The 26,655-nt window shown below is 40.0% G+C and overlaps 1 protein-coding gene across 1 annotated transcript in view; it reads right to left on the reverse strand.

Moving 5' to 3' along the window:
- Positions 1-12,509: 12,509 nt before the first annotated feature.
- The window catches only part of SLC36A2 (solute carrier family 36 member 2), a 28,492-nt gene continuing 14,346 nt past the window's right edge, over positions 12,510-26,655 (reverse strand). The window contains exons 7-11 of the mRNA XM_069589972.1: positions 25,324-25,539; positions 23,802-23,900; positions 18,021-18,187; positions 15,906-16,075; positions 12,510-12,939 (exon numbers count right to left, since the gene is read on the reverse strand). Of these exons, the coding sequence (XP_069446073.1) occupies positions 12,668-12,939; positions 15,906-16,075; positions 18,021-18,187; positions 23,802-23,900; positions 25,324-25,539 (924 nt within the window). The 3' untranslated portion in view covers positions 12,510-12,667. The remainder of the gene's footprint in view (positions 12,940-15,905; positions 16,076-18,020; positions 18,188-23,801; positions 23,901-25,323; positions 25,540-26,655) is intronic.

Raw genomic sequence — 26,655 nt, forward strand, 5'->3', positions numbered from 1 at the left:
GGTGGGTGGGTGGTGATGGCTGAGGGTTAAGGCCTGTAACAGCCTTGAACCAGTCTCCCATGGGTTTTTCTCCAGAGAAACCAAGGCCGCAGGGCTGAGAAGCTGGCTCCCAATTCCTGAGCTGGTTCTGTCGCTGGTGACGGGGATGATGATGTTGATTACAGGCCTCGCCTGGCTTTGGGGACTTAGAGTCTCATCTCAGGATGGTCCTCAGTGCCCCTTGTGACTGCCCGGCTACACACCAGGACCTGCCTGGACTTTCAGCTGCTTCCAGTTCAGCCCTTAGTGCTTTAGGGCAAAGTGAACTGTGTGGCTGGGAGGAAGAAGACACCATTGGACTGGAGGTCCTGGTGCCTGGATGTGGGGCCAGGCTCAGGACTTGTCTCTCTTTGGTAAGGGGGAAATCAGAGCTACCTCACAATGGAGGCTGCCCAGCCAACAAGGTGCTGCTGAATTGCAGGATGCAGGTGTAGCCCTACAGAGGGTCCTATCACCTTCCCAGTGTGCGGATGGAGCGGCCTTGTTTTTAAATTGATGTATAGTTGATTTACAATATTATATTAGTTTTAGGTGCACAACATAGTGATACAAAATTTCTATAGATTATCCTCTAACTAAAGTTACTGTAAAGTATTGGCTATATTCCCAGTGCTGTACAATATGTCCTTGTAGCTTATTTATTTTATACATAGTAGTTTGTACCTCTTAGTCCCCTACCCCTATCTTGTCCTTCCTCCTCCCACCATTGATATCTATTAGTTTGTTCTCTATATGCTTGAATCTGTTTCCTCAGAGCTTGTTATATTCATTTCTTTGTTTCATCTTTTAGATTTCACATATAAGTGATAACGTACAGTATTTGTCTTTCTCTGCCTGACATTGCACCTTATAAGCATAATAACCTACAGGTTCATCCATGCTGCTGCAAATTTTCATCTTTTTTTAAAACTAATAATTCACTGTATGTATACATACACACACACATATTTTCTTTATCCTTTCATCTGTTGATGTACACTTAAGTTGCTTCCATATCTTGGTAATTGTAAATAATGCTGCTGTGAATATTGGGGTGCATGTATCTTTTCAAATTAATGTTTTGTTTTCTTTGGATATATACTCAGGATCAGAACTGTTGAATCATTTGGTAGTTCTTTTTTTTAGTTTTCTAAGGAACCTCCATACTGTCTTCTCTAGCGCCTGCAACAGTTTTACATTCCCATCAACAGTGTGCAAGGGTTCCCTTTTCTCCACATTGTCCCAACATTTGTTATTGGCAGTCTTTTTGATGATAGCCATTCTGACAGGTGTGAGGTGATATATCTCATTGTGGTTTTGATCTGTATTTGTCTGATGATTAGTGATGTTGAACATATTTTCATGTGCCTGTTGGCCATCTGTATGTCTTCTTTGGAAAAGAAATGCATTTTTAATGGTTATTAATTTTTGCCTTTAAATATTTAATTTTTAACTCTTAATAGAATCCTGGTTTTGTCACTTAACTGGCTGTGTAGCTTGGCCAAGTCACTTAACCCTTCTGTATCTTATTTTCCTCATCTATAAAATGAGTAGAACAGTACTACCAATGTCAGAGGATTTTTAGAAAGATTAAATGAGTTAAATATGTTTACAGCATTTAGAACAGTGCTTAATATTTGGTGGTGATATTTGGTCAGCACCAAAAATTTATTACTGTTAATACATTTTCAGAATGACTAGCTAGTTTTTCGAACACCATATATTGAATAATCTTTTCCCTAAAAAAGGTTTCTCTTATCATATTAAACAAATTTCTCTGTAGTCTGATCTGTTTCTGTATTTTCATTGGTTAGTCTTTTCTAATGCTAGTACCAAATTGTTTTAATTATGTAATATATTTAACAGTTGATAAGAAAGGGCCACTCATTTTACCTTTTTCATATTTTAATTCCCCCACCCTCTGCATTAATTCTTCTAGAAAACTTTAAGAATCTTCTAACTCTCCACCCCAATGCTGAAATGCAGCTGGGCATTTTACTGAGATTAAGTTAGATTGATAGATTATATTGGGCAAAATGGTCATATTTACAATCTGAGTTTTCCAATCTAAAGCATGCATTATAACTGTTTATGTAAGTCTTAATTTATGCTTCTTAGCAGACTTTATTTTTCTTCACAGGTATAGCACATTTAAAAAGCTTGTGTCTAGGTGCTTTTGTTTCCTATTGCTGTATATAGGATTCCTAATAACCCCTTTTATTTATTATTATTATTTTTACAGTGAGGTGACATGATTTAAAACATTATACAAGTTTCATGTGTACAAGAGTTTCTACTTCTCTACATACTACAGCATGCTCACCACCAAAAGTTTAGTTTTCTTCCTAACACAGTTGTAGCCGTTGATCCATTTGGCCCTCCCCAACCCCTCACCCCGCAACTGGAAGCTACTAATCTTTTCCCTGTATCTAGACATTTGTATTTTTTTGTCCAGTTTGGTTTGTTCATTTTTTTATTAGTTTTTTATATTTCACATATTAAGCAAAATCATAGGGTATTTGTCTTTCTCTGTCTTATTTCACTTAGTATAATATCCTCAAGGTCCCTCTCACAAATAGCAAAATTTCATATTTTTTTGGTGGCTTAGTAGTATTCCATTGTATATGCATATGTGTGTACTAAGTTGCTTCAGTTATGCCCGATTTTTGCGACCCTATGGACGGTAGCCTGCCAGGCTCGTCTGTCTGGGGGATTCTTCAGGCAAGAATACTGGAGTGGGTAGCCATTCCTTTCTCCAGGGCATCTTCCTGACCAAGGGATGGAACCACATCTCATATCTCCTGCACAGGCAGGTAGGTTTCTTTACCACTAGCACCACCTGGGAAGCCCTCTACTGTGCATATATACCACTTATTCTTCATCCACTCGCTTAGTTGCCATATCTTTGCTATTATAAATAACAACACAAGGGTTCATTTATCTTTTCAAATTAGTATATTTATATTGTTTGGATATACACCCAGAAGTGGGATGGATGAATCATATGGCAGCTCTATTCTTAATTTGCTGAAGAATCCCCATACTGTTTTCCAAAGTGGCTGTACCAATTCAATTCCCACCAATAGTGTAAAAAGATTTCCTTTGTTCTACTTCCTTGCCAACAAGTGTTATTTCTTGTTTTTTCAATAATATTTTCTAAAATCATTTTATTTATTTATTTATTTATTTTGGGCTATGTTGGATCTCCATTGCTGCATGGGCTTTATTCCAGTGGCAGAGAATGGGGGCTACTCTTGGTTGCGGTGTGGGGGCCTCTCATTGTGGTGGCTTCTCCTGCTGCAGAACATAGGCTCTGGGGCACGTGGGCTCAGTAGTTGTGGTTCTTGGGCCCTAGAACATTGCCTCAGTAATTGTGGCCCACAGGCTTAGCTGCTCCAGGGCATGTGGGATCTTCCTGGACCAGGGATTGAACCCATATCCCCTGCTTTAGCAGGCAGACTCTTTACCACTTAGCTACCAGAAAAACCCCTATGATAGTCATTCTGACCAGTGTGGTGATATCTCATTGTGGTTTTGATTTGCATTTTCCTAATAATTAGTGATGACGAGCATCTTTTCTTGTACCTACTGGTCACCTGTATATCTTTTTTGGAAAATATCTATCTAGCTCTTTTGGGTTGTTTGTGTTTTGTTGTTGTAGGTTGAGTCATATGAGTTCTTTACATATTTTGGGTATTAACCTCTATTGGTGATTGCAGCCATGAAATTAAAAGACGCTTACTCCTTGGAAGAAAAGTTATGACCAACCTAGAGAGTATATTCAAAAGCAGAGACATTACTTTGCTGACTAAGGTCCTTCTAGTCAAGGCTATGGTTTTTCCTGTGGTCGTGTATGGATGTGAGAGTTGGACGGTGAAGAAGGCAGAGCACCGAAGAATTGTTGCTTTTGAACTGTGGTGTTGGAGAAGACTCTTGAGAATTGCTTGGACTGCAAGGAGATTCAACCAGTCCATTCTGAAGAAGATCAGCCCAGGGATTCCTTTGGAAGGAATGATGCTAAAGCTGAAACTCCAGTACTTTGGACACCTCATGCGAAGAGCTGACTCATTGGAAAAGACTCTGATGCTGGGAGGGATTGAGGGCAGGAGAAGGGGACGACTGAGGATGAGATGGCTGGATGGCATCACTGACTCGATGGGCTTGAGTCTGAGGGAACTCTGGGAGTTGGTGATGGACAGGGAGGCCTGGTGTGCTGCAATTCATGGGGTCGCAAAGAGTCGGACGCGACTGAGCGACTGAACTGAAGTGAACCTCTATTGGATGTAACATTTGCAAATATTTTCTCCCATTCAATTGGTTGTTTTGGGAGGTGGGAGGGGGGTTCATGTTTGGGATCTCATGTACACCCGTGGTAGATTCATGTCAATGTATGGCAAAACCAATACAGTATTGTAAGGTAAAATAAAGTAAAAAAAAAAAATTAAATTAAATTTAAAAAAAAGAAAGAAAGTATCTGAAAACCGAAAGGCCCCATAGGAACCCCAACAACATCTCAGAATTCTTCAACCCAAATAAAAGATGAAAAGGTGAAGTTGAAAAAAAAATTGTTTTTTTTTTCTTTTTGCTGACAGTTTCCTTTGTTGTGCACAAGTTTTTTAATATTTGCCATACCAATTATTTTTGCTTTTGTTTTCCTTGCCTGAAGAGACATATATAGAAAGATGTTGCTAAGACTGATGTCAAGAAATGTACTGCCTATGTTTTATTTTAGGAATTTTGTGGTTTCAGGTCTTAAGTCTTGAATCCACTTTAAGTTGATTTTTGTGTAAGACAAAGGTCTAGTTTTATTTCTTTGCATGCAACTGTTTATGGAACGCTATTGAACAGACTATCTTTTCTCTATTGTATGTTTTTTGTTCTTTGCTATAAGTTAATTGCCTATGTATGTGTGAGTTTACTTCTGGGCTCTCAATTCTTTTTCATCACTATATGTATCTGCTTTTCTGCCAATACCATACTGTTTAGATCACTATAACTTTGACACATAATTTGAAATCAGGGAGTGTAATATCTCTAGCTTTATTCTTTTTTTCTCAGGATCGTTTTGGCTATTCAGCACTTTCTGGTTCCATATAAATTTTAGAATTTTTTCTTTTTCTGTGAAAAATGTTGAAACTTTGATAGAGATTACATTGAATCTGTAGATTGCTTTAGGTAATATGGATATTTTAACAATGTTAATTCTTCCAATCCATGAGTATGGAATATTTTTCCACTTATTTGTGTTTTCAATTTAATAATGTATGATAGTTTTCAATGCACAGGTCTTTCACTTCCTTGTTTAAATTTATCCCCAGGCATTTTTTTTCATTTTTGTTGAGATTGTAAATGGGATTGTTTACTTAATTTTTCTTTCCGTTAGTTCTTTTTTAGTGTATAGAAATGCAACAGGTTTTTGTATATTGGTTTTGTATCCTTCAACTTTATTGCATTTTTTTATTTCTAATAGTTTCTGGTGGAGCCTTTAGGGTTTTGTCATCTGCAAATATTGACAATTTTACTTCTTCCTTTCCAATTTGGTTGCTTTTTTTCTTGCCCAGTTGCTCTGGCTAGGACTTCCATACCTCTGCTGAATAAGAATGGTGCATCTAGGAATCCTTGTTTTGTTCCTGGTCTTAGAGGGGTGGTTTTCAGGTTTTTAATCATTGAATTTGGTGTTAGTTGTGGGCTTGTCATTTATGGTTTTTGTTATGTCTAGGTACATCCCTTCTCTACCCACTTTATTGAGGGTTTTTTTTTTTTTAACCACAAATGGGTGTTGAATATTGTTGAATGCTTTTTCTGCATCTATTGAGATGATCATATGGTTTTTAATCCTCCATTTTGTTAATGTGATATAGCATGCTGATTGATTTGCAGGCATTGAATCTTCCTTGCATTCCTGGAATAAATCCCACTTGATTATGGTGTATAATCCTTTTGATATATTGTTATTATGTGTCTTGGAAAAGGTCTTTTTGCATTAAAGTAAGTAGGTTTTCTCTCTACCTCATGGACTTTTATATCCACCTCCTTCCCCATGTTTGGCATTGGCATTCTTTGGCATTGCCTTGCCAAAGAATGCTCAAACTACCACACAACTGCACTCATCTCACATGCTAGCAAAGTAATGCTCAAAATTCTCCAGACCAGGCTTCAACAATACATGAACCGTGAACTACCAGATGTTCAAGCTGGTTTTAGAAAAGGCAGAGGAACCAGAGATCAAATTGCCAACATCTGCTGGATCATCAGAAAAGCAACAGAGTTCCAGAAAAACATCTATTTCTGCTTTATTGACTATGCCAAAGCCTTTAACTGTGTGGATCACAATAAACTATGGAAAGAGTTGGGAAAGAGATGGGAATATCAGACCACCTGACCTGCCTCTTGAGAACACTGTATGCAGGTCAGCAAGCAACTGTTAAAACTGGACATGGAACAACAGACTGGTTCCAAATAGGAAAAGGAGTACATCAAGGCTGTATATTGTCACCCTGCTTATTTAACTTCTATGCAGAGTACATCATGAGAAACGCTGGACTGGAAGAAACACAAGCTGGAATCAAGATTGCCAGAAGAAATATCAATAACCTCAGATATGCAGATGACACCACTCTTATGGCAGAAAGTGAAGAGGAACTAAAGAGCCACTTGATGAAAGTGAAAGAAGAGAGTGAAAAAGTTGACTTAAAGCTCAGCATTCAGAAAACTAAGATCATGGCATTCAGTCCCATCACTTCATGGCAAATAGATGGGGAAACAGTGGAAAGAGTGAGAAACTTTATTTTTGGGGGCTCCAAAATCACTGCAGATGGTGACTGCAGCCATGAAATTAAAAGACACTTACTCCTTGGAAGAAAAAGCTGTGACCAACCTAGACAGCATATTAAAAAGCAGAGACATTACTTTGCCAACAAAGGTCCATCTAGTCAAGGCTATGGTTTTTCCAGTAGTCATATATGGATGTGAGAGTTGGACTATAAAGAAAGCTGAGCGCCGAAGAATTGATGCTTTTGAACTGTGGTGTTGGAGAAGATTCTTGAGAGTCCCTTGGACTGCAAGGAGATCCAATCATTCTATCCTAAAGGAAATCAGTCCTGAATATTCATTGGAAGGACTGATGTTGAAGCTGAAACTCCAATACTTTGGGCACCTGATGTGAAGAACTGACTTATCTGAAGAGACCCTGATGCTGGGAAAGATTGAAGGTGGGAGGAAAAGGGGACGACAGAGGTTGAGATGGTTGGATGGCATCACTGACTCGATGGACATGAGTTTGAGTAAGCTCTGGGAGTTGGTGATGGACAGGGAAGCCTGGCGTGCTGCAGTCCATGGGGCTGCAAAGAGTCAGACACAACTGAGCAACTGAACCGAACTCCCCACGTTTGGGAAGTTCTCAGCTATCATTTGCTTAGTAAACTCTGCTCCCTTCTCCTCCCAGGATATCCATTATCCTAATATCAACCTTCGTGAAAAGCACTGGAGAGTTCTTATAGAATTGCATCTGAACTGAACTTAACTGAAATATCTTATTTCCTTTTCCTCTTCTACAGGTATCATTTCTAGATTTCTATCTTCAAGCTAACTTTCTCTTCTATAAGGTCTGCTCTATTACCAATGCTTTTTAATGCATTTTTCATTTCATTTACTATGTTCCTCAGCTCCAGAATTTCTATGTGATTCTCTTTTAGAGTTCCAGTCTCTTTGGTAAAGTACTCCTTCTGAGTTCATTAAACTACCTTTTATGTGTTTTCTTGTAGCTTGTTGAGTTTCTTCATGACAGCTATTTATCAACTAGATTGCAATATCCCATCACTTGTCTATGGAGAAATATCTTTCTCTTTTTTTGGTGGTATAATGTTATTGTGGTTCTTTGTGGTTCTTGATGAACTGTCTCTCTACCTGCACACTGAAGCTAACCTTAGAAGTTAAGAGTCCTTTCTTTTGTTTTCAGGTAGGTGGCACCATAACTCAAGGTTTTGGTCTCTCTTAACTTGAGCTGCCCCTGGTTATATTTGAGTTGGCCCTTTCCAGTCTTTGCTAAGAGGTGTGGCTCTCTGCCGGAGAAGGCAATGGCACCCCACTCCAGTACTCTTGCCTGGAAAATCCTATGGACGGAGGAGCCTGGTAGGCTGCAGTCCATAGGGTCGATAAGAGTCGGACACGACTGAGCGACTTCACTTTCACTTTTCACTTTCGTGCATTGGAGAAGGAAATGGCAACCCACTCCAGTGTTCTTGCCCGGAGAATCCCAGGGACGGGGGAGCCTGGTGGGCTGCCGTCTATGGGGCCGCACAGAGTCGGACACGACTGAAGTGACTTAGCAGCTTAGCAGTGGCTCTCTGCCTTTGTTATTGTTCTTGTGGCTCTGCTGTCCTTACTGCCTTGCTTCTGCCAGAGCCACTGTTGTCACCAGGATGGTGGACTCTTCCCTAGCATCTGTGATCCCGAGTTGCAGGTTTTGCGGCTGTGGTGGTGGGCGTGGAGGGGGCTCAGTGAGCTGGGGTCTTGCAGGTGCCTCTACTGTATCTGGTGTTGTAAGGTTTGAGGGCTCCACCATTGCAGATGAAGTGGAGGACAGGCCTCCTGACCACAGCTGTACCAGCAGCCATAGGTAACTGGGTAACAGTTACAATGGGGCCTGGGACCCTATCCCTCAAGCTACTGAGGCATGCATGACTCCAGCTCATCGCCTTCATCTGCAGATACACTTTCCTTTCTGCTGTTGGGTTCTCTGAAGATGTGGACTTAGCTGCCATGGTCAAAAGACCGGGATTACAGGCACCAACTCTGCTGTTCCCTTGGCTCTGTCTCTTCTTTGTGTTTCTGTCTACCCACCTTTAGGTATAAAGGTGTAGAATGTGTAGATGTGTAGAATTCTCCCTTGTCTTGTGTGTTGGGCAGAGGCACCTTTATTAAGTTGTGTATGTTTGACTGGTTGCAGAGTGAAGGGAAGAGAGGGTAGCTCCCCACTCTTCCATGTTGCTGATATCACTCTACTCATTTCATTTTTTGATGACAATCAGTATTCAGGAAAGGTGATGGTTTTGCAGATTTTGTTTCATTACTTCTATTTTACCGATTCCTTTTGTGTCTAAGAGTATTCAGTTAATTTTTCTGAGCGTTCCAGTTAATTGTACTGCAAATATTTCTTTCTTTCCAAAACTTATATTACTTTTTTGTGTTAATAACATAATGACATCAAACATCCTTTTCTAATTTCACTTTGCTGAAACTGCTTTTAGTGCTTCACTGTTAATTATGATGCTGCCTCAGAAATCACCCTCCTCCTTCTCAGATCATGTTGTTTCTTATGTTTTTATAATACTGAGTTTTCTTTGAAAGTCAGAATAACATCATGAAATTCTATTATTTTTTCTTCCCTGATCTCTAAAGCTACATACTGTAACAGATTTATTAATGTCAAATCATTTTTGCATTCATAGGGAAAGCTCCATGGTATACTGTTCTTTTAGTATGCTGCTGGATTCTATCTGCTATTTTTTAAAGATGCTTGTATTTATGTTTATATTTGGTTATTTTTTTAATGTGTGTTTTGTCAGATTTTGATATCAAAATCAGGATATTTTTGTATAAAAAGCAGGGAAGACTTTCTTCTCTCTCTAGGCCTGAAAAGAGTTTAAACAGCATCAGGCAGGATTGAAGGGTGGCTGGGAAATCCTGCTTTGCTCCTGATTCACCATACAGTCTCCAGAAACCCCTCCTCAGTTCATAGCTGATGTATTACTTATAAGGAGAGGCTGTGGGGTTTCTAATTTTTCAAAATGTGTAATCCACTGGACACATTTTTTCAATTTTTACTTTAACCATCATCATTCAAAGGTTTCTCCTGGGGTTTACAAAGCAGTGAGGAGTGTTGCAGTGCAAAGGTTTCAGTCCTGACCCATTTGTTACTACATGTTTGATCGTCAGCAAGTTACTCAGTATTTCAAAGCCTATTTTCATAACTAGGAAATAAGAACAACAACACTACACACCTCAGAGTTTCACTGTGAGGATTACATGAGATAATCACATGCAAAACACTTAAGACATGTTCACTGAGGGATGGAAGAATTTTCTCTGATCCTTGATTCAAAAGCAAGCTCCAAAAATTAAAGAATCAGTAGGGTGGTAGGAAGGCAGAAGGCTGTGTGTATGTGTTGTATTGAACAATTAAAAAAATTTAATACCCCCAATACTCACACAATTTTAATAGCTGGTATCATTAGTGTTGCTGACAACTACTAATAAGTTTCCCCAGATTGCTTTTATTGCTTATATCAGTGTCACTAAATTTATTTTTTCTTTCCAAGATTTAATTTTAGCCAGATTTTTCTATGACAAGATTAACTTGATTCTCTTATACAGTAGGGGCTTGTCCTTGGAGAATGGGAATGACCATTTTTTGATAACAGAGAAAACAATCTTTAACTTAGCAAGGTTAGGTAGGGTAATAGTTGAGCAGAGTGGAAGAAACAAGTTCAGAGAGAAGAAGACCACTTTGCAAAGGCTTTGAACCAGTCAGTGGCAGTACTCTGGGTCTTTTACATTTCTGATGTAGATATGACACCCAGCTCTCTGGCCAGGAGGGCTGTGGACCACTGCATAGACCATGAGTGTCCATCTCCCAGCAGGTACTCTGCAGACTATGGGATCTGGGTGGGATCTTGTGTTCATGAAGCACTTTCTGGAATTTAGCAAGTAGAAAGTAACACACCAAAAGAGAAGACCAGGACTTGGGAATTGGGGTAGACACTCCCCTCAGCCCTCCATACCTTCCCTAGACTGCAAAGGTAGGATAATGGATAAAAATAAATAGGAAAGGGCTTTTGAAAATGTTCTCTTAAAACTGAGGCTGAAATAAGCATGGGTCACTTTCCAAAACCACAAAGACTATAATGAGAAACATTCTTACCCCTCACTGAACTACAAATCTGCCTACAACATGTCATTTATCTAGATCCCTTTCCTCAATTTTAGATTTTAGGGGGAGGGAGGGAGCAGTCACCAACAGGAAGGTTGAAGTGATGTGTTGGGTTGATGGGCCCTTGGTTGCCAGCCAATGTCGGACATGAGAAAATGCACGGGAATGTTGAGGCAGCAGGACTGAGTGGAGGAAGGGTCAGATTCAGTGCTGGGAGACCCAAGTTCTACTCAAAATCCAGCTCTAATGGTGTCACTGATGGAAAGTTATGCTCAGGACTCCAGAGCAGGTAGTGTCCCCCTGCCTTTATAAGGACCTATATGGTACTAACTCACTCGATGGTCTGTCATTATTCCCCAGTGTAGAGCAGACTAGCTTGAGGATGGAGAGTCTTCTCTCACCTATTAGTGTCTCCCCTTTAGAGTAATGTGTCAGTTAGCTTTAGCTGCATATAAGCTTCCACATCTTATGGCTTAAAACTAAAAACACTTATTATTTCTCATAATTCTGTGGCTAATCTGAGTAATACTTATGGTCTGGGCCAACATGATTGGGGATAGATATAGTCTAGGATACTTCACTCGTGTGTCTAGGACGTTGGTAGGCTGGCTGTTCTGGGAGATGGGGCTCAACTAGGATGATTCATTTCTGCTCCACACAGTCTCTCATCCTTCAGTAGGCTAGCCCTGGCTTCTTCACCTGGTGCTCTTGGCTCCACAGAGCATGATGATGAAAGTTCCAATGCATGAGCCATCACCAGTCCTCTGCTTGCATCCCATTCACTAATGTCCATTGGCCAAAGCAAGTTACATCTGTATCTCTGCCCTTTGAATCCTGTGATGGCCTTGATTCAAAGGGCAGAGATACAGATTTTACTTCTTGATGGGAGGAGCTGCAACACCACATTGTCAAGAGGAATTTGAGGCCATTTTTGCAATCTATTACAAGAACCTTGAACTTTGCTTGGTGTGCAGTGGGTAAGCAAGAACGCTTATTGCAAGAATTAAGAGGTTAAGAAAAACAAGAATCTAGAGGTAAATAATGAAATAGTGTCATTGTTTAGCTCCTGCCTATCCCCACCCCCACCCTCACGCCCCCTCCCGCCCCCACCACTGGCACATCTACTTTCATGAGGACTGCTTTGTTGAGATCTTTGAACTGGGCCAAAACTTTATCTAGCTGTCGAGAAAGTTTATTGCCCTTGATTTAAATATGATGGCTCCTTTCTGTCTGACAGCTGCAGTTCTCACTGGACCTCTGGATCCTACCCACTTTGATGCTGGAGCTATTCACACTTTGCTGGATTATGGATTATGTCCACTGGAAAAGGGGATACCCTTTGTCTACCAAATCACCATAGCCTTAGCAGGCTGCCCCTTCTTCCGTCAGTCGCTGCCTCTTGGATCCCCCCTGGTGGCTCCCTCTTGCATAGCCCCACTCAAGGTAAATTCATCATGTGAACTGCCAAAAAGTTGGATGGAATCAAGAGCCTTCAGAGGGAGAGCTCTCAAGTGTAGGGAAAAGCTAGAGATGGAAAGAAAAGAAATGAACACACAAAAAATTTTAAATTACCACCTAGACCTTGTCTTGGTAAGTCCGTGCTTGTTTCACTGTGACTTAGCCCAGAGAAAGGTAAAGCCCCAAAATACAGATAATGCACATAAAAGAGATTTGTGTCATTAAACATCGAGGTGCTGGTGGAAAGAAGCAGTGCCCTATTCACTGAATGAAAACAGTGGAGTTGGAAAAGGTGAGAGAGTCTCCTGACTGGATCAGCTCATCTAGGGCCTGGTAGGTCCCCATCACAAAGCCCACGAAGCCCAGGATGCTGATCAGGGTGTCCTTGACGATGGTGACGGGGCTCAGGCCCTCTGAGTAGTAGGTGGTGATCTCCAGGAGGGGTGGGATGATGAGGGCCAGGGCACTGCCACTCAGGGAGCCCACCAAGGAGAGGACCAGGTCCAGGCGGGGGATGAGGATAGCCAAGATGCCTGCAGGAGATGATACAGGATAGATGGAACTTCCTGGGCTTAGCCAAAGTCTTAAAGTTTGCTTTAAAAATCCTCTAATTAAAACATATACCAATTGTTTCTTACACATACAGCTACATAAAGAAAAGCTGAAACTCCTATAATACCGCCAACCACATTCACTAAAGGTTACACATTAAAATTTTAGTGTGTCTCCTTTCAATCGTCTTTCAAATACAGATATTAATATTATTGAAAAGAAAAACTTTCCCTCTTCTCATCTAGGTTCAGTGTGTGGGGATCTGCGAATTTAACTGACAACAGGCAGATTAACAGGAGGAAAAACAAGGTTGATTTAGGGTTAGGAAGCCTTCATATGGGGTTTCCTAGGCCACGCAGTGGTAAAGAATCTGCCTGCCAATGCAGGGGATGCAAGAGATATTCGATCCCTGGGTCAGGAAGATCCCCTGGAGGAGGAAATGGCAACCCACTCCAGCATTCTTGTTTGGAATATTCCATGGACAGAGGAGTCTGGTGGGCTGCATCCATGGGGTCAAAAAGAGTCAAACATGACTGAGCAACTGAGCGTATACACACACACACACACACACAGCCTTCATATGAACTGGGTCCCTAAACAAAGATAGGGGTTTACATACCCACTTCAAAAGAGGAATTAAAGTGGGGGAGAGCTTCCATGTTATTTAATTAAATTACTTAGACTTTGATGATGGTTAGTCGTTCTGATTGAAAGTCTCCCAGAAAGGGGATTTATGGTGCCTGTATTTTTCAGAATATTCTGCTTAATTCACAAAGGACATTTAGATAAGGTTTTTTTCCCTGAGGCTGCTGTACTAATGCTTTTAGTTTAAGATAATTTTCATGCCACAGAGGTACATTTCAAATCTCTACATGTTTAATGATTAAGCTCTTACTTAATAAATAACACTAAATAACAGTGCTGGGAACTGTCCCAGCTGTTTGGAATATATCAATGTACAAAACAGACAAAGAAACCCCTTGCCTTTGTGGAACTAATGTTAATAATTAACAGGGCTACAAACACCTCTTACCTGCAAAACAATTAGAATGAGTAATAACTCACAGGAGAAAGGGGATCTTCAGTGGAAACAAGATCACAGGGTTCCTTTAAAGGAGTATCTTCTCCAAGATTTACATACATGTCCTAAAATGTCTAACAAAGAAACACTTAAAGCTAAAGATCCTGAAATTATATGATTTATAATATATATGTTTTTTGTATGATGTTTTATAGGCCTGGGCTTTTACATTTTTTATTTTACTCGATGGACAATTTTCCTGATTACAAACAAAACTCAGAAGCCTCCCCTAGGTCTGCTAGGATGGAGTGTGGTATAACAGCCCAAATCAGGACTGGAAGGCAGGATTCTCCCTGTGTGGCCTTGAGTTAAGTCTCCAACTGTTTCTCAGCTTTTTTTCTCATCTGCCAAATGGGGATGGTGTCTATCCTGTTAGGTATTATTGTTCATACTGCAAATGGTTTTAAAGTCTTAAAGAAGTTAATTCATGCAAAGCACTCAGAAAAGTTATTTTTATTATTACTTCACTATTACATTATTATTTGTTTTTCTTTTTTCTTTTGGCCATGCCATGTGGCATGCAGCATCTTAGTTCCCTGATCAGGGATCAAAATGGGCAAACTCTGGGAGATGGTTGGGGACAGGGAGGCCTGAAGTACTGCAGTCCATGGGGTCACAGAGTCGGACACAGCTTGGCGACGGAACAACAACAGAGGTTAAACCTACAGTGGAAGCATGGATTCTTAATCATTGGACTGGCAGGGAAGTCCCTACTTTATTATTTTTACTTGTTTGCAAGTAATTGTTTGCATACGTACTGATTGAAAAGAAAGTGAAAGCATTAGTCGCTCAGTCATATCGGACTCTTTGAGACTCCATGGACTGCAGCCTGCCAGGCTCGTCTGTCTGTAGAATTCTCCAGACAAGAATACTGGAGTGGGTTGCCATGCCCTTCTCCAGGGGATCTTCCCAACCCAAGTATCAAACCTGGGTCTCCCACATTGCAGGCAGATTCTTTACTGTACTGATTGGGGCAAATGCAAAAGCTTAAGGAATTGTTGTCTTCATATCTAAGGCAAATTCACTGATCTTTCTGGAGTCTCTAATATTCTGTACACTGGTGTCCCTGCCTCCAAGGACAAACTGGGAATGAATGATTTCAAAGGAAGAAAATCAGTGTCCCGTGATTTATATGGACTGGTCTAGCACAACAAGAATCACAATTAAAAGGAGCCTTAGGTACAGTGGGGCCAGGGCACACACAATGCAGGAATCTCTGTCTTCACCCCCACTAAAATACTAAAGGTGAGGGGCACCCTGGATCATAGGGCCTAGAGCACAAGGAGGGCTGCCACTGGCCACCATTTTCAACCTCTGTCCTGGAGGTAAATTGTGATGGGTCTGGACTGAGATGACTTGGGTTCAAATCCCACCTCTGACACTACCCAATTGCTTCTCACTCCCTCCTTCAGCTTTCTCATTTATAATGTAGAGTTTATCATAGTCCTAATTCACAAGAGTTCCTGCAAAGACTGAAGAAAATATTATGAAATATAGGAGAGAAAGAGCTTAGCTCAGAGGACAGCACACAGTAGGTGTTTAATGAAAGTCAGTTCTTTTGCAATTATTATTTGATAAGTTGTTATTCCCTCAAGCTGGATACCAGTAAATCTATCTAATTAGGTAGATGTAAGAATGAAGTTATTCCCTCAAGCTGGATACCAGTAAATCTATCTAATTAGGTAGATGTAAGAATGAAGTTATTCCTCAAGCTTAAATAAAATGAATTACTACTTCGAGCCTTAGAATGGCCCCAGAAATACAGTTACAGTATGCAATTATTGCTGGTTATTGTGACTATCGTCTACCATCTGGCTGATTCCTGATAGCCCTCTGGAAAAACCAGGCGCTCTGCCTTCCACTCACATGTCAAGCTGACCATGGCGAGGCGAATGAACAAGTCCAGAGGCAGTGCCCAGCGCTTCGACACATGGGAGGTAGCGAGGGGAACGATGATTTCCGCAGGGACGTAGAACTGCAGGGCGTAGGTGCACAGGATTCCAATGATGTAGAGGATCTTGACTGACTGGTACAGCCTGCAGGACAAACCAGAGCAGTGCTCTCAAGGCCAACATGCTCTGACACCTGGAATCTTTGTACATTAACCTCTGACTTTGGAACAGTCCTGTGGGCAATTGTTTCCTTGTCTGAAAACGATGGGGAGGGACCACCTACAAGAGTAAGTCACAGTAGAGCATGCAGTGGTGAGAGACTGAATCATCACAGATTCAAATGGAAGCAGTTGAGAGGGTTACCTCTAAAAAGAATCTCAGATATGGGTATAAACAACACCTTCACAAACCATTACCACTTGATGCTGGATTTTAGATTTTAGGAAAGAGAAGTTCAGGCCAGGTACCTTGCTCAGGGAGATACAAGTGATGAGTAGTGAAGACCTGGGTCTAAAAGATCTGCTCCTTTGTAATCTCTGTCTGTTCTTAGGAATTCTCTGGATCCCTCAAAACTGTTGGCATATCAACAAATACTTCAAGTAGGCTGAAAGAACTGCAGAATCCCAAATCCTTGGAGGTAGAGGTAGTTTACAAAGAGGGTTGTGTGGGGTTGAGGGATAAAAGAAGAGGCAGGGTTACTTAGAGGCCTCAGGCTAGGGGCAGAGAGATCACATGATGGGGGGTGTTGAGTGTTATTGATGCCTTTTATGACCTACGGAGGTAAGGCTTTTCCCCTTTAGTTCAGTAATGTGGTAGATACATCTGGCCTGTTTAGTAAACCTGTCTGTGTATACTCAGTCCATTCCTTACAAAGTCTCACTTCCATATTTCTGGGTTTCTTACTAGTTCTGTTGCCTGGAACACCCTCTCTACTCCCTCCATCTGTGCAGTCCCCACCTATTTCTTTGAAATTCCCAAGGAAGCACTACATGCCAGATGCCTTTAGACATATCCAACTTGATCCACATGATAACTCTGTTTTTTAGAAGAGGAAAATGAGGGTTAGAGAAGTTAAATAAACCGCCCATGACCATAAGCTAAGGGTTGGTGTAACTGGGACCTGCACCCAGGGTGCTGCAGTTGTCCTTGTTTGGATGGAGCCACCTCATTGGACAGGATGATCCCCTGTACTCCCACTCCAATGTACTTTTTCTACTGGGGAGTCCTCAAGACCTCTCCACTATGCTGGAGGGCTTCTTTTTCCATTCCTAAGTTACATTTGTGTACATACACTATCCCTTTCCCCATTTCCATTGGATCTCGAGCTGAAAAAATCATGAAGCTCAAAATTATAGTCTACTCACATCAATACCCTTCACATCCCCATGTGTCTACACTGGCATCTGCATGTAACTGGGATATAGTAATTGCTTGATGAATGATATTGATCAGCTTGGGAAAGGAGCACCATTTAGATAACTTAAGCCTCCAAGTGACCCTTCAAAAGACAGGTATCTTGTAATGAATGACATGCCTCAGTGTGGGAGAAAATGATGCACAATGTGATCCCTATCTATCTATTGAGATATTGCATTATTGAAGTCTGGGTCAGCTAACTGTTGTATCAATTGGGTCACTTAAATATGAACATTTTCCAGATTCCAATGGTCCTCCCTCATTAGCTCTTGTTTTACTACTTTTTCATCCTAGCTACTCTGCAAGACTTGGTAGTACAGCCTTAGTAAATGTAAGTGGAGCTGCCCACTGGCTCCTCTCTCTGCCTCTTGGACTCTGTGCCCCTTCCTTTCTTTCCTTAGGTGACCAAGGACTCTGACTTTCCCCCTATCTTCCTAAATCATCCTTCCTTGCACTAAGCTATCAAGGCCTCACTCAACATGGGAGACTGTTGTTGAAGAAGAGCTCCCTGGACAGGGACTCTAGAGCCTAGGGTTCCAGTTACAGCTCTGCTTCTCCTTGTAGATGCCCTCCAGACCTCAGTTTGCCTTCTGTGGAAGGGAGGAGAAAGTGACCTATATGTTCCTGTGCCCACTGGCCCTGAGTCCCCACCACCTGAGACCCATGGAGTTACCAGCAGTTGGGCAGGTTAAGGGTTATGCTGGCCTTGACATCATCTCCAAACCGCAGGTAGCCCAGAGTCCCGACACTGACGTAGAGGGCAGTAATGATGGACATTCCCAAAGACAGGATGACTGGGAAGCGGCGGGCATCCTTCATCTTATTTTCCAAGGGCAGAACCTAAAGAAATATCACAATGTAAGAAGAAAGGAGGAGAAAGAGGAACGTGGGCATCAAGAGGAAGGCATGCCATTTCTGGGAGTATGTACACAAAATTGGAAGTAGGAACATTCACAGAAATTTGTACACCTACACTCATAGCAGCATTTTCACAGTAGCCACAAGTTCGAGGCACCTCAAATGTCCACTGATGAAGGAATGGATAAACAAAGTGTGGTCCATACACACAATGGAGTATTATTCAGCCTTTAAAGAAAGGAAATTCTGATATATGCCCCAACATGCACAACTCTTGAAGACATAAGCTAAATGAACAACGCCAGTCACAAAATGACAGATACTGTGTGATCCCACTCATTGAGGTACCTGAAGTAGTCAGACTCAGAGTCAGAAAGTAGACTGGTGATTCCCACAGGCCAGGGGAGGGTTAAGTGAGGAGTTATTGTTTACTGGGTACACAGTTTTGGTTTTGCAAGATGAAAAGAGATGGTGATGATGGTTGTACAACAATACGAATATACTTTACGTCACTGAACTGTACACTTACGGATCAGGAAACTCAAGCAGGGGCTCTGTATCAACCTAGAGGGGTGGGATGGGGAGGGAGATGGGAGGGAGTTTCAAAAAGGATGGGATATATGTATACCTATGGCTGATTCACGTTGAGGTTTGACAGAAAACAGAAAAATTTTGTAAAGCAATTATTCTTCAATAAAAAATAAACTAATTAAAAAAAGTTAAGATGGTAAATTTTAGGTACATTCTACCACAATTAACAGAAAAAAGGAAAGGCAGGCTTGGAGTCACAAAATGATCCTGGGACCATTCAGAGCTGGAAGAGCCCTGCAGGTTGACTGGACCAAGGAGATCAACTCCCTGGGGTGGCCCAACCTGGCCAGCAAGTGTGCTTTGTTTGGCCATTGTTCGCAGTTTCATTAAGATGCTGTAAGCAAACTATGTCATCTCTCTCTCACTGATTAAAAGCCCTGGACAGAATATATTAACTAACTAGCCATGAACTCTGAAAAATACATAATAGAAAGTGAATTGCTCAAAACCAGTAAAAATGGCCATTAAGGCAATGAGTTTCCTGATTTTTTTTTTCTTCTTTTATCTCCTAGTTAAGGACAGCCCGAATCCTAAAACTATGTTGTAGATGCAGACGGAAAAAAAATCAAGCAGAAACCCTCTTTCTGGCTGCAAGACCTAAAATAGGGGACCCTGTGGGACCAACAGCATGGATAGAATTCCTATTATTCCTGCTTCGTTTTTACTCTCCAATCCGTGCCCCCAAGGCAAGTCTCAGGCACAGAGCAACAGTCTGCTATACCAGTGATTGCAGTGGTTACAGAGGCACCTAAAAATCTGAGACACACTAATTCTCTTGGAGCAGAGGAACAGGGAAAAGGTGCTTTGAGAGTTCAAAGAGTAAGAGGGGAATTGGATTGGCTACATAATTTGTGGGGCCCAGTGCAGAATGACAATGAAGAACCACTTGGTCAAAGGTCAAGAATTTCAGTATGATGAATGCAGGGCATTAAACCAAGAGTGGAATCCTTCTAAAAGGCAGGGCCCCATGTGACTGCACAGGCTGCACACCCATGGAAGGAATCCCTATTACCCTTTCCTCCTCTCTTTACTCTAGATACTCACCCTTGGGTGAGGTCCAGTCACAAGAACTGGATAGACGTGTAGGGAAGCTGAAACCCTGACTTTCTAGCCAGAGGATCAGAAAAAGAAGCTGCTGAATGAGTGTGCAGTACACTGGTGAGTGTGCAGGAAAACATGGAAAGGAGGGAGCCAGAGAAAGTGACCCTCTAAATCTGTGAATGAAGTCTGGGCTCAGCCCTGAGCTGTACATGTGCAACTGATGTGAAGCATCAAAGGAAAGCTTTTGAGAACTAAACTATCGTGGGGACCACCATCTGGTCTCTGGGTAGTATAAAGGCAAGGTGAAGCCAAGTATCACTTCAAAGTGATAGAAAACTAGTCTGATATTAAAAGCATGTGACATGCTTATTGAACACTGAGGTTAATACATGGTCTGAACAAAACCAGTGTGAGAAGCAAACTGATCAAAGATTTATACTAAAGAAAGTACAGCTGAAGCTACCTCTGTTCTATACCTTGCATCCTTGTCAAACCTGTAAATAAAAACTATGTATGAACAAATAAATAAATAAAACCATGATCTCCTGAAGATGGATCAGGACTTGTGGTCTGAATCTAATCAGATTGATTGCTTGCTAAAATAAAAGGTCAATATTCTTCAGAGGATTTTACCATGCTCCAGAGTCTCATAAAACAATATTCAAAATATATAAAATATAGTCTATAATTAATCAACATACAAAGAACCAGGAAAATCTCAGCACTTCTCAAGGGAAAAGATAACAGATGTCAATCCTAAGATGCTCAAATTGTGGAAATATCAAAGACTTTAAAGCAATTATTATAACCAACTTCTGTGAAGGGAGAACACTATTGAAAAAAATCAACAGATAAAAGTTCTCAGCAAAGAAGCTGAAAGAATAACCAAAGAACCAAGTTGAAATTTTAGAACTGAGAACCCCTATTGAAGGGGCCCAATGTAAATGACAGAACACAGTCAGTGACTTCTCCCCTCTCTTGAAAATAGATCAACAGGAACTATTGAATCAGAACATAAAAGAGAAAAAAATGATTTTAAAAAATGAATAGGGCCTCAGAAACTAGTGGGACATATATCAAAGTGTCTAACATTCAGGTCACTGGAGTCCCAGAAGGGAAGGAGATAGAGCTTGGTACAGAAAAATATTTTGGAAAAGATAATAGCTGAAACTTCCCATAGTAGGTAAACGACATGTATTTACAGATTCAAGAAACTAAGTGAAAATTAAATAGGACGAACTCAAAGAACACTTATCCAGAAAATATAATACAACTGCTGAAAACCAAAGATTTCTAGAAAAGTATCTTGAAAGTAACTGGATAAAAACATCACAAAAGAGAAAATAGGAAAGATAAAACAGAAAACAAATAACAAAATGCAGACCTTTACATTAATTGCAAATGGTCTAGCCATACCAGTTAAAAGACAAAGATTGTGGTTGCCAGGGCTGAGTGAAGAGGGGAATGGAGTGTGACTGCTTAATGGCAATAGGGTCTCTCTTGAGGGTGATGAAAATGTTTCAGTATTAGAGAGTGGTGACGACTGCACAATATTGTGAAGGCACTAAAAGTCACTGAATTATATACTTCAAAATGGTTAAAACAGTGAATTTTATCTTGATAAAAAATTAAGGGGATGGAAAAAAGATACATCACACAAATACTAATTAGGTCAAAGCTGGAGCTCTAATATGACATGATTTTAAGACAAAGCTTGTGCTATCAAGGTATTTCGGTATTCATGAGAGGACAGACACATTGATCAATGAATCAGTATAGAAACTCCAGAAACTGACCCATACTGATATACCAATTAGCTTTTTACAAAGATGCAAAGGTAATTCAAATGGAGAGCAGTCTATTCAACAAATGATGCAGGAATAATTGGGCATCCTTTAAAAACTGAACTTCAACATATAAACACTTTTAATGAAAATTAGAAATGGATCATATATCTAAATGTACAATGAAAACAAAATATTTAGAAGAAATAATAGAAAAATCATTGTGACCTTGGATTAGACAAAGCATTTTAGAGAAAACATGAAAAGTAAGATCCATAAATAAAAAGTTTTGATACGTTGAACTTTATAAAAACTAAAACTTTTTCTCTAGAGAAGACACTGTTATAAGAATGAAAAGATAAGCTACAGACTAGAGAAAATATCTGCAAATTGCATGTCTAATAAAGGATTTGCATTTGGAATATACAAAGAATTTTTAAAGCTCAACAATAAAAGACAACAATTTAGTTTTTAAAAAATTCACAAAATATCTGAATAGGAACTATACTGAAGGCAATATACAGCTATCAAATAAGCCCATAAAAAGAGGCTCAACATTACTGGTCATCAGTAAAATGCAAATAAAATTACAATAAAATACCACCACACACCTATTAGATTGCCTTAAATTTAGAAAAACATTACAAATACAGATAAGAACCAGAAAAGATACAAAGGAACTCTTTACTCTTGTACATCTGGTGGTAATGCAAAAATGGTACAGCCATTCTGGAAATCTGTTTGGCAATTTTCTATAAAGTTAAATAAACATACATTAGCATGTGACCTAACAAATCTATTCCTAAAGAAATGAAAACATACATTTACACAAAACCCTGTATACAAATGCTTACAGTAACACTACTCATAATCATCAGAAACCAGAAACAACCTAAATGTCCTTCAACAGGCGATAGATAAGCAAATCATGGTACCGCTCATGCAGTGGATGCTCAGGGGTAGAAAGCAATTAGGTCCTAATGCATGCAACCATGTGGATGACCTTACATGCAGCTAAGTGAAAGAAGCCAGGCTTAAAAAGTTACATACTATCTGATCCCATGTGGATGGCATTCTGGAAAAAAATAAAACAATAGAGACAGAGAACAGAAGGTAAATGCCAGGGGTTAATGGGAGTGGGGGTAAGTGGACTACAAAAGGGGCAACACAAGGAAGCTTTTCATGGTGGGGGAATTATTCTGTGTCTTGACTGTGGTACATCTATGACTCCACATTTCTTGAAACAGCAATGTACATCAAATAAAAGTGAATTGTACTGTATGTAAATTAATAGCAAATGTAAAAAGCATAGAGGCACAAAGAGACACAGACTACTCGTTGCAAAATAAATGAGTCACAGGTGAGAAATGTGTAGTACAGAGAATACAGTCAATAACTATGTAATATCTTTGAAGGGGAATATAGTCAGTAACTAAGTGATATCTTTGCATTGTGACATTATCATAACTAGATTTATCATGGTGATCATTTTGAAACCCACAGAAATATCAAATTTGTTGTAAGTAACAGGAACTAACATAGTGCTGTAGGTCAAATGTAATTAACACTATATATGAAGGTTAAAGTGAATCATAAGTTCTCATCACAAGGAAAAAATTTTTTCTATTTGATTAATTTTGTATCTATGAGATGATGTATGTTCACTAAACTTACTATGATAATCATTTCATGATCTACATAAGTCAAATCATTATGCCATATACCTTTAAACTTAAACAGTGGTATATGTCAATTATATCTCAAAAAACTGGAAGAAAAAAATTATACACATCACTCTCCTTTTTCAAGTGTGGAAGCAGAGACTGTACAATATTTCACTGTAAATATACTATACTTTCCAAAAAAACCCTTTTTTATGTTTCATAAAAATCCTATAACTTAAATTGTACACCTCCATTTATCTTGATTTTTAAAGATTAGGAAGTGTATGTTGATATGAAGATAAATGTTTAATAAATGTATTGGGACAGGAATAAAACTATATCCTGACCATTCTAACCCCTCTGCTATAACAACCTACTTTCTCCTGCTGGTGAAAACTGACCCAAGTGAAGTCAGAGGTTAGTTTCTCTCGTGCACACAGAAATCCAGAGCTCCCAGCTTCTGTTCAGAAGGCCACCCACAGCACCTGGGAAAGTCTATCTCAATTCAAACCTTACCACACCAATGCTTTCAAATGAAAAAATGGCTGTTCCAAAGAAGAGAGAGTAGGTCTTCCAATTTGCTACCAGTGGCAACTGGCGGGGGTCTGGAATTTCCTATGAGAGAGAGAAATATGATAAGACATGTATTCTTACAGCATGTTTGGGCTCCCTTAAGAGGGAGAGTATTCTGAGAGTATACCTGAATTATAAGAACAAAAAGTTGAATGTCAAGAAATTCATAAAACTTCAAAAGGAAGCAGGCAACAACTAAAGTTGATTTTAACACTGCCCAATACCAAAGAGCCAGAGGGAAGAAAGATTGAGGTATTATCAGAGTACTGAGTATCAGGATCTCATGAAGGGTGTCTAATTTATCAGAATTCTCCAGAAGAAAATCTTATACAACACAGGTTAGCACTAGTCTAAAGTGCCCAAGAACATTTTGCATGTACCAGTGGATACAGATGCTGGAAATCACTGTGACTACAGTTACAGTGATATTCTAGGGAGCCCAAAGTATAGTAAGTTAGCTGAGTGTTAAAGCTCCCTTTTCTTCTTCAGTGAGCTATAAATAGAAGGAAAGTGTGTGGAATAAATATTTTATTAAAGTACCTTGTGATCTACTGTGACAGATCAAAATGACAGAACCATTTCTCTAACTGAGCAACCTCTGGAATAGCCCAAAAATTAATCAGAAGTAGCTGTTTCATTGGGGAATTCAATTTTGTAGAATCTATCAATATTGCTTTAAGACTCATCTGTGTTTATCCTAAAATATTTGGCTAATCTGTTCCCTTTACTAAATTCTATGGACAATATAACTTTTTTCTTGTGACTTCTGAAAGAAGGAAACATCTGAAAGGTATTAGGTATAATACCTTTCAGATGTTTTATAGATTATACTACCTGGGCCTTTTAGGTTTAAATTTCTATGTAGTCTTGTCTATTATAAAACAAAAATTAGAAAGGATAGAAAAGTAGGAAATTAATGGAAAATCAATACCCATAACTCAACTTCAAAGATGTGTGATTTACATCATGATAGCTTCATTTGTGGTCTTTCAAGGCTATTTATACCTCTACAACTAAATATTAGTTGTCATTGTTTGTTCTTGAACTTCCTAGGGATAATTTTGGAATTACTTGGACCTGCAGCTTAGAGGATGTAAGACTAGTTCAATAAAGTTTAGCTCTGGTAGAAAATCCTGCTTTTTATTTGCCTTCTGCTGCTCTCCAACTGTTATAGAAATGGTCTGTAGTTCACCAATCAAGATATTTTCCTGGCAAAGGACAGTTTTTCTCCTAAAACCAGGATTTGATATAAAATGAGTATTGGAGAAGCTACATGAAAGAAGAGATATCCTGAAGAATGAGAGTGCACAGAGACATCTTTGTGGAAGAAATCCTACAATAAAGTGAGTTTTAAGCTGCAGACTGAAGTGCATACATACCTACCCTTAGGGATGGCCCCAAGTGTCAGTCTATCATTGATAAAAATGCTCTGCTCAATGGAGGAGTCAGAGTGTGGTATGCTAACCTGGACGATGTACTGGACAATGATGATCAAGCTGATCAGCATGGTGATGTTAGCCAACAGGGAGAAGATAGTCAGGACCCTGAGGTTCCGGATGAGAACTATCAGTACCAGGAAGGGCAGGAAGGTGAGCATGTAGAGTCGAGAGTCCATGGTAGGCGTCAGAATCACTGTCTCGGAATGGCAGTTGTTGGTTGTGCTATTAACTGCTTCCACTACCTGGGAGAGGAATGGGAAGAGCAATATGGCCACATGATTAGCTCAGTGCCTGGCCCATCATCAGACCCTCTCACAAACAGCTGGCATGTCTCACACGCCCAGGTCTTACAGTGAGTTAGAGTGACTTTAGGACTTCTTATTGCAAATCTTTTGCATCATACTTGCTCAAAAGAAGCTGTAGAAATAACTTTAATAAGCATAAATGCCTAAACTTAGAGTGGCTCTTCATTGGCTTTTGGCAACCTGGAATCCATTCCTCTTGATTTTGATTTATTTTTGGTGCATTTTCTCTCATCTGAATACAGCCTTGGTGGACTGTAAATCACAATCATGTGGCAGAGCCAAAGGACTGGCCCTTGACTCAAGCAGGGGCACTCACATCTCTCCCTGGAATCTGAATCTATACCAAATGACAAAAGGCAGACCTGGAAAAAGGGCAAACATTATTTCTGACAGGGAATCCCTGAGGAGAGTGCGCATCAGTTCTACCATCAACGTCTCCCTTGATGGCCTGGTTCTTGTTCCCATCCTTTTCTGAAACCCATTTTTTTAAGTGTTCTCTGTCATTTTGGATGTTAGCCAATCTTGTTCCACTAAACTTATTTTCTGCTTAAGTTCTACTGAATCTGTTTCTTCTGCTTGCAACTGAAACAGCTCATTGTTGTTTCTTAATTAGACTAACACATTTTGGGTGAGAGAACTCTTCCTTGTGAGCATTGGACCATTCATTGCAGATATTTAACATCCTTGAATGCCACCCAACAGAAGCTATTAGCATCCCCCAGTCATTGTGGCAAACATGGAACAGCCCCTGTACACTATCCCCCTGGCAAAGTGGGGGTAGGTGGGAGGGTCCCACCCTCCTTTGGAATCAGCATGACTCAATGGATACAGTCTTATTGCGCAAGCAACACAATTCATTGCAGAACAATTAGAAACTGGAGTTAGGCAAGAAGAAAATGAAGAAGCAATGGTAATCTCAGTACCCATAGGTAGCATGGTAATGCTTTGCAATATATTCATCTACACATGTTCTGCGCAATATCACAGATTACATATATTACACACATCCTTTTTAAAAGACCGTAATTATACCATATACTCTTATTTTGAAAT

The sequence above is a fragment of the Ovis canadensis genome, chromosome 5 (assembly GCF_042477335.2).
Source record: "Ovis canadensis isolate MfBH-ARS-UI-01 breed Bighorn chromosome 5, ARS-UI_OviCan_v2, whole genome shotgun sequence".
Taxonomy (NCBI): Eukaryota; Metazoa; Chordata; class Mammalia; order Artiodactyla; family Bovidae; genus Ovis; species Ovis canadensis.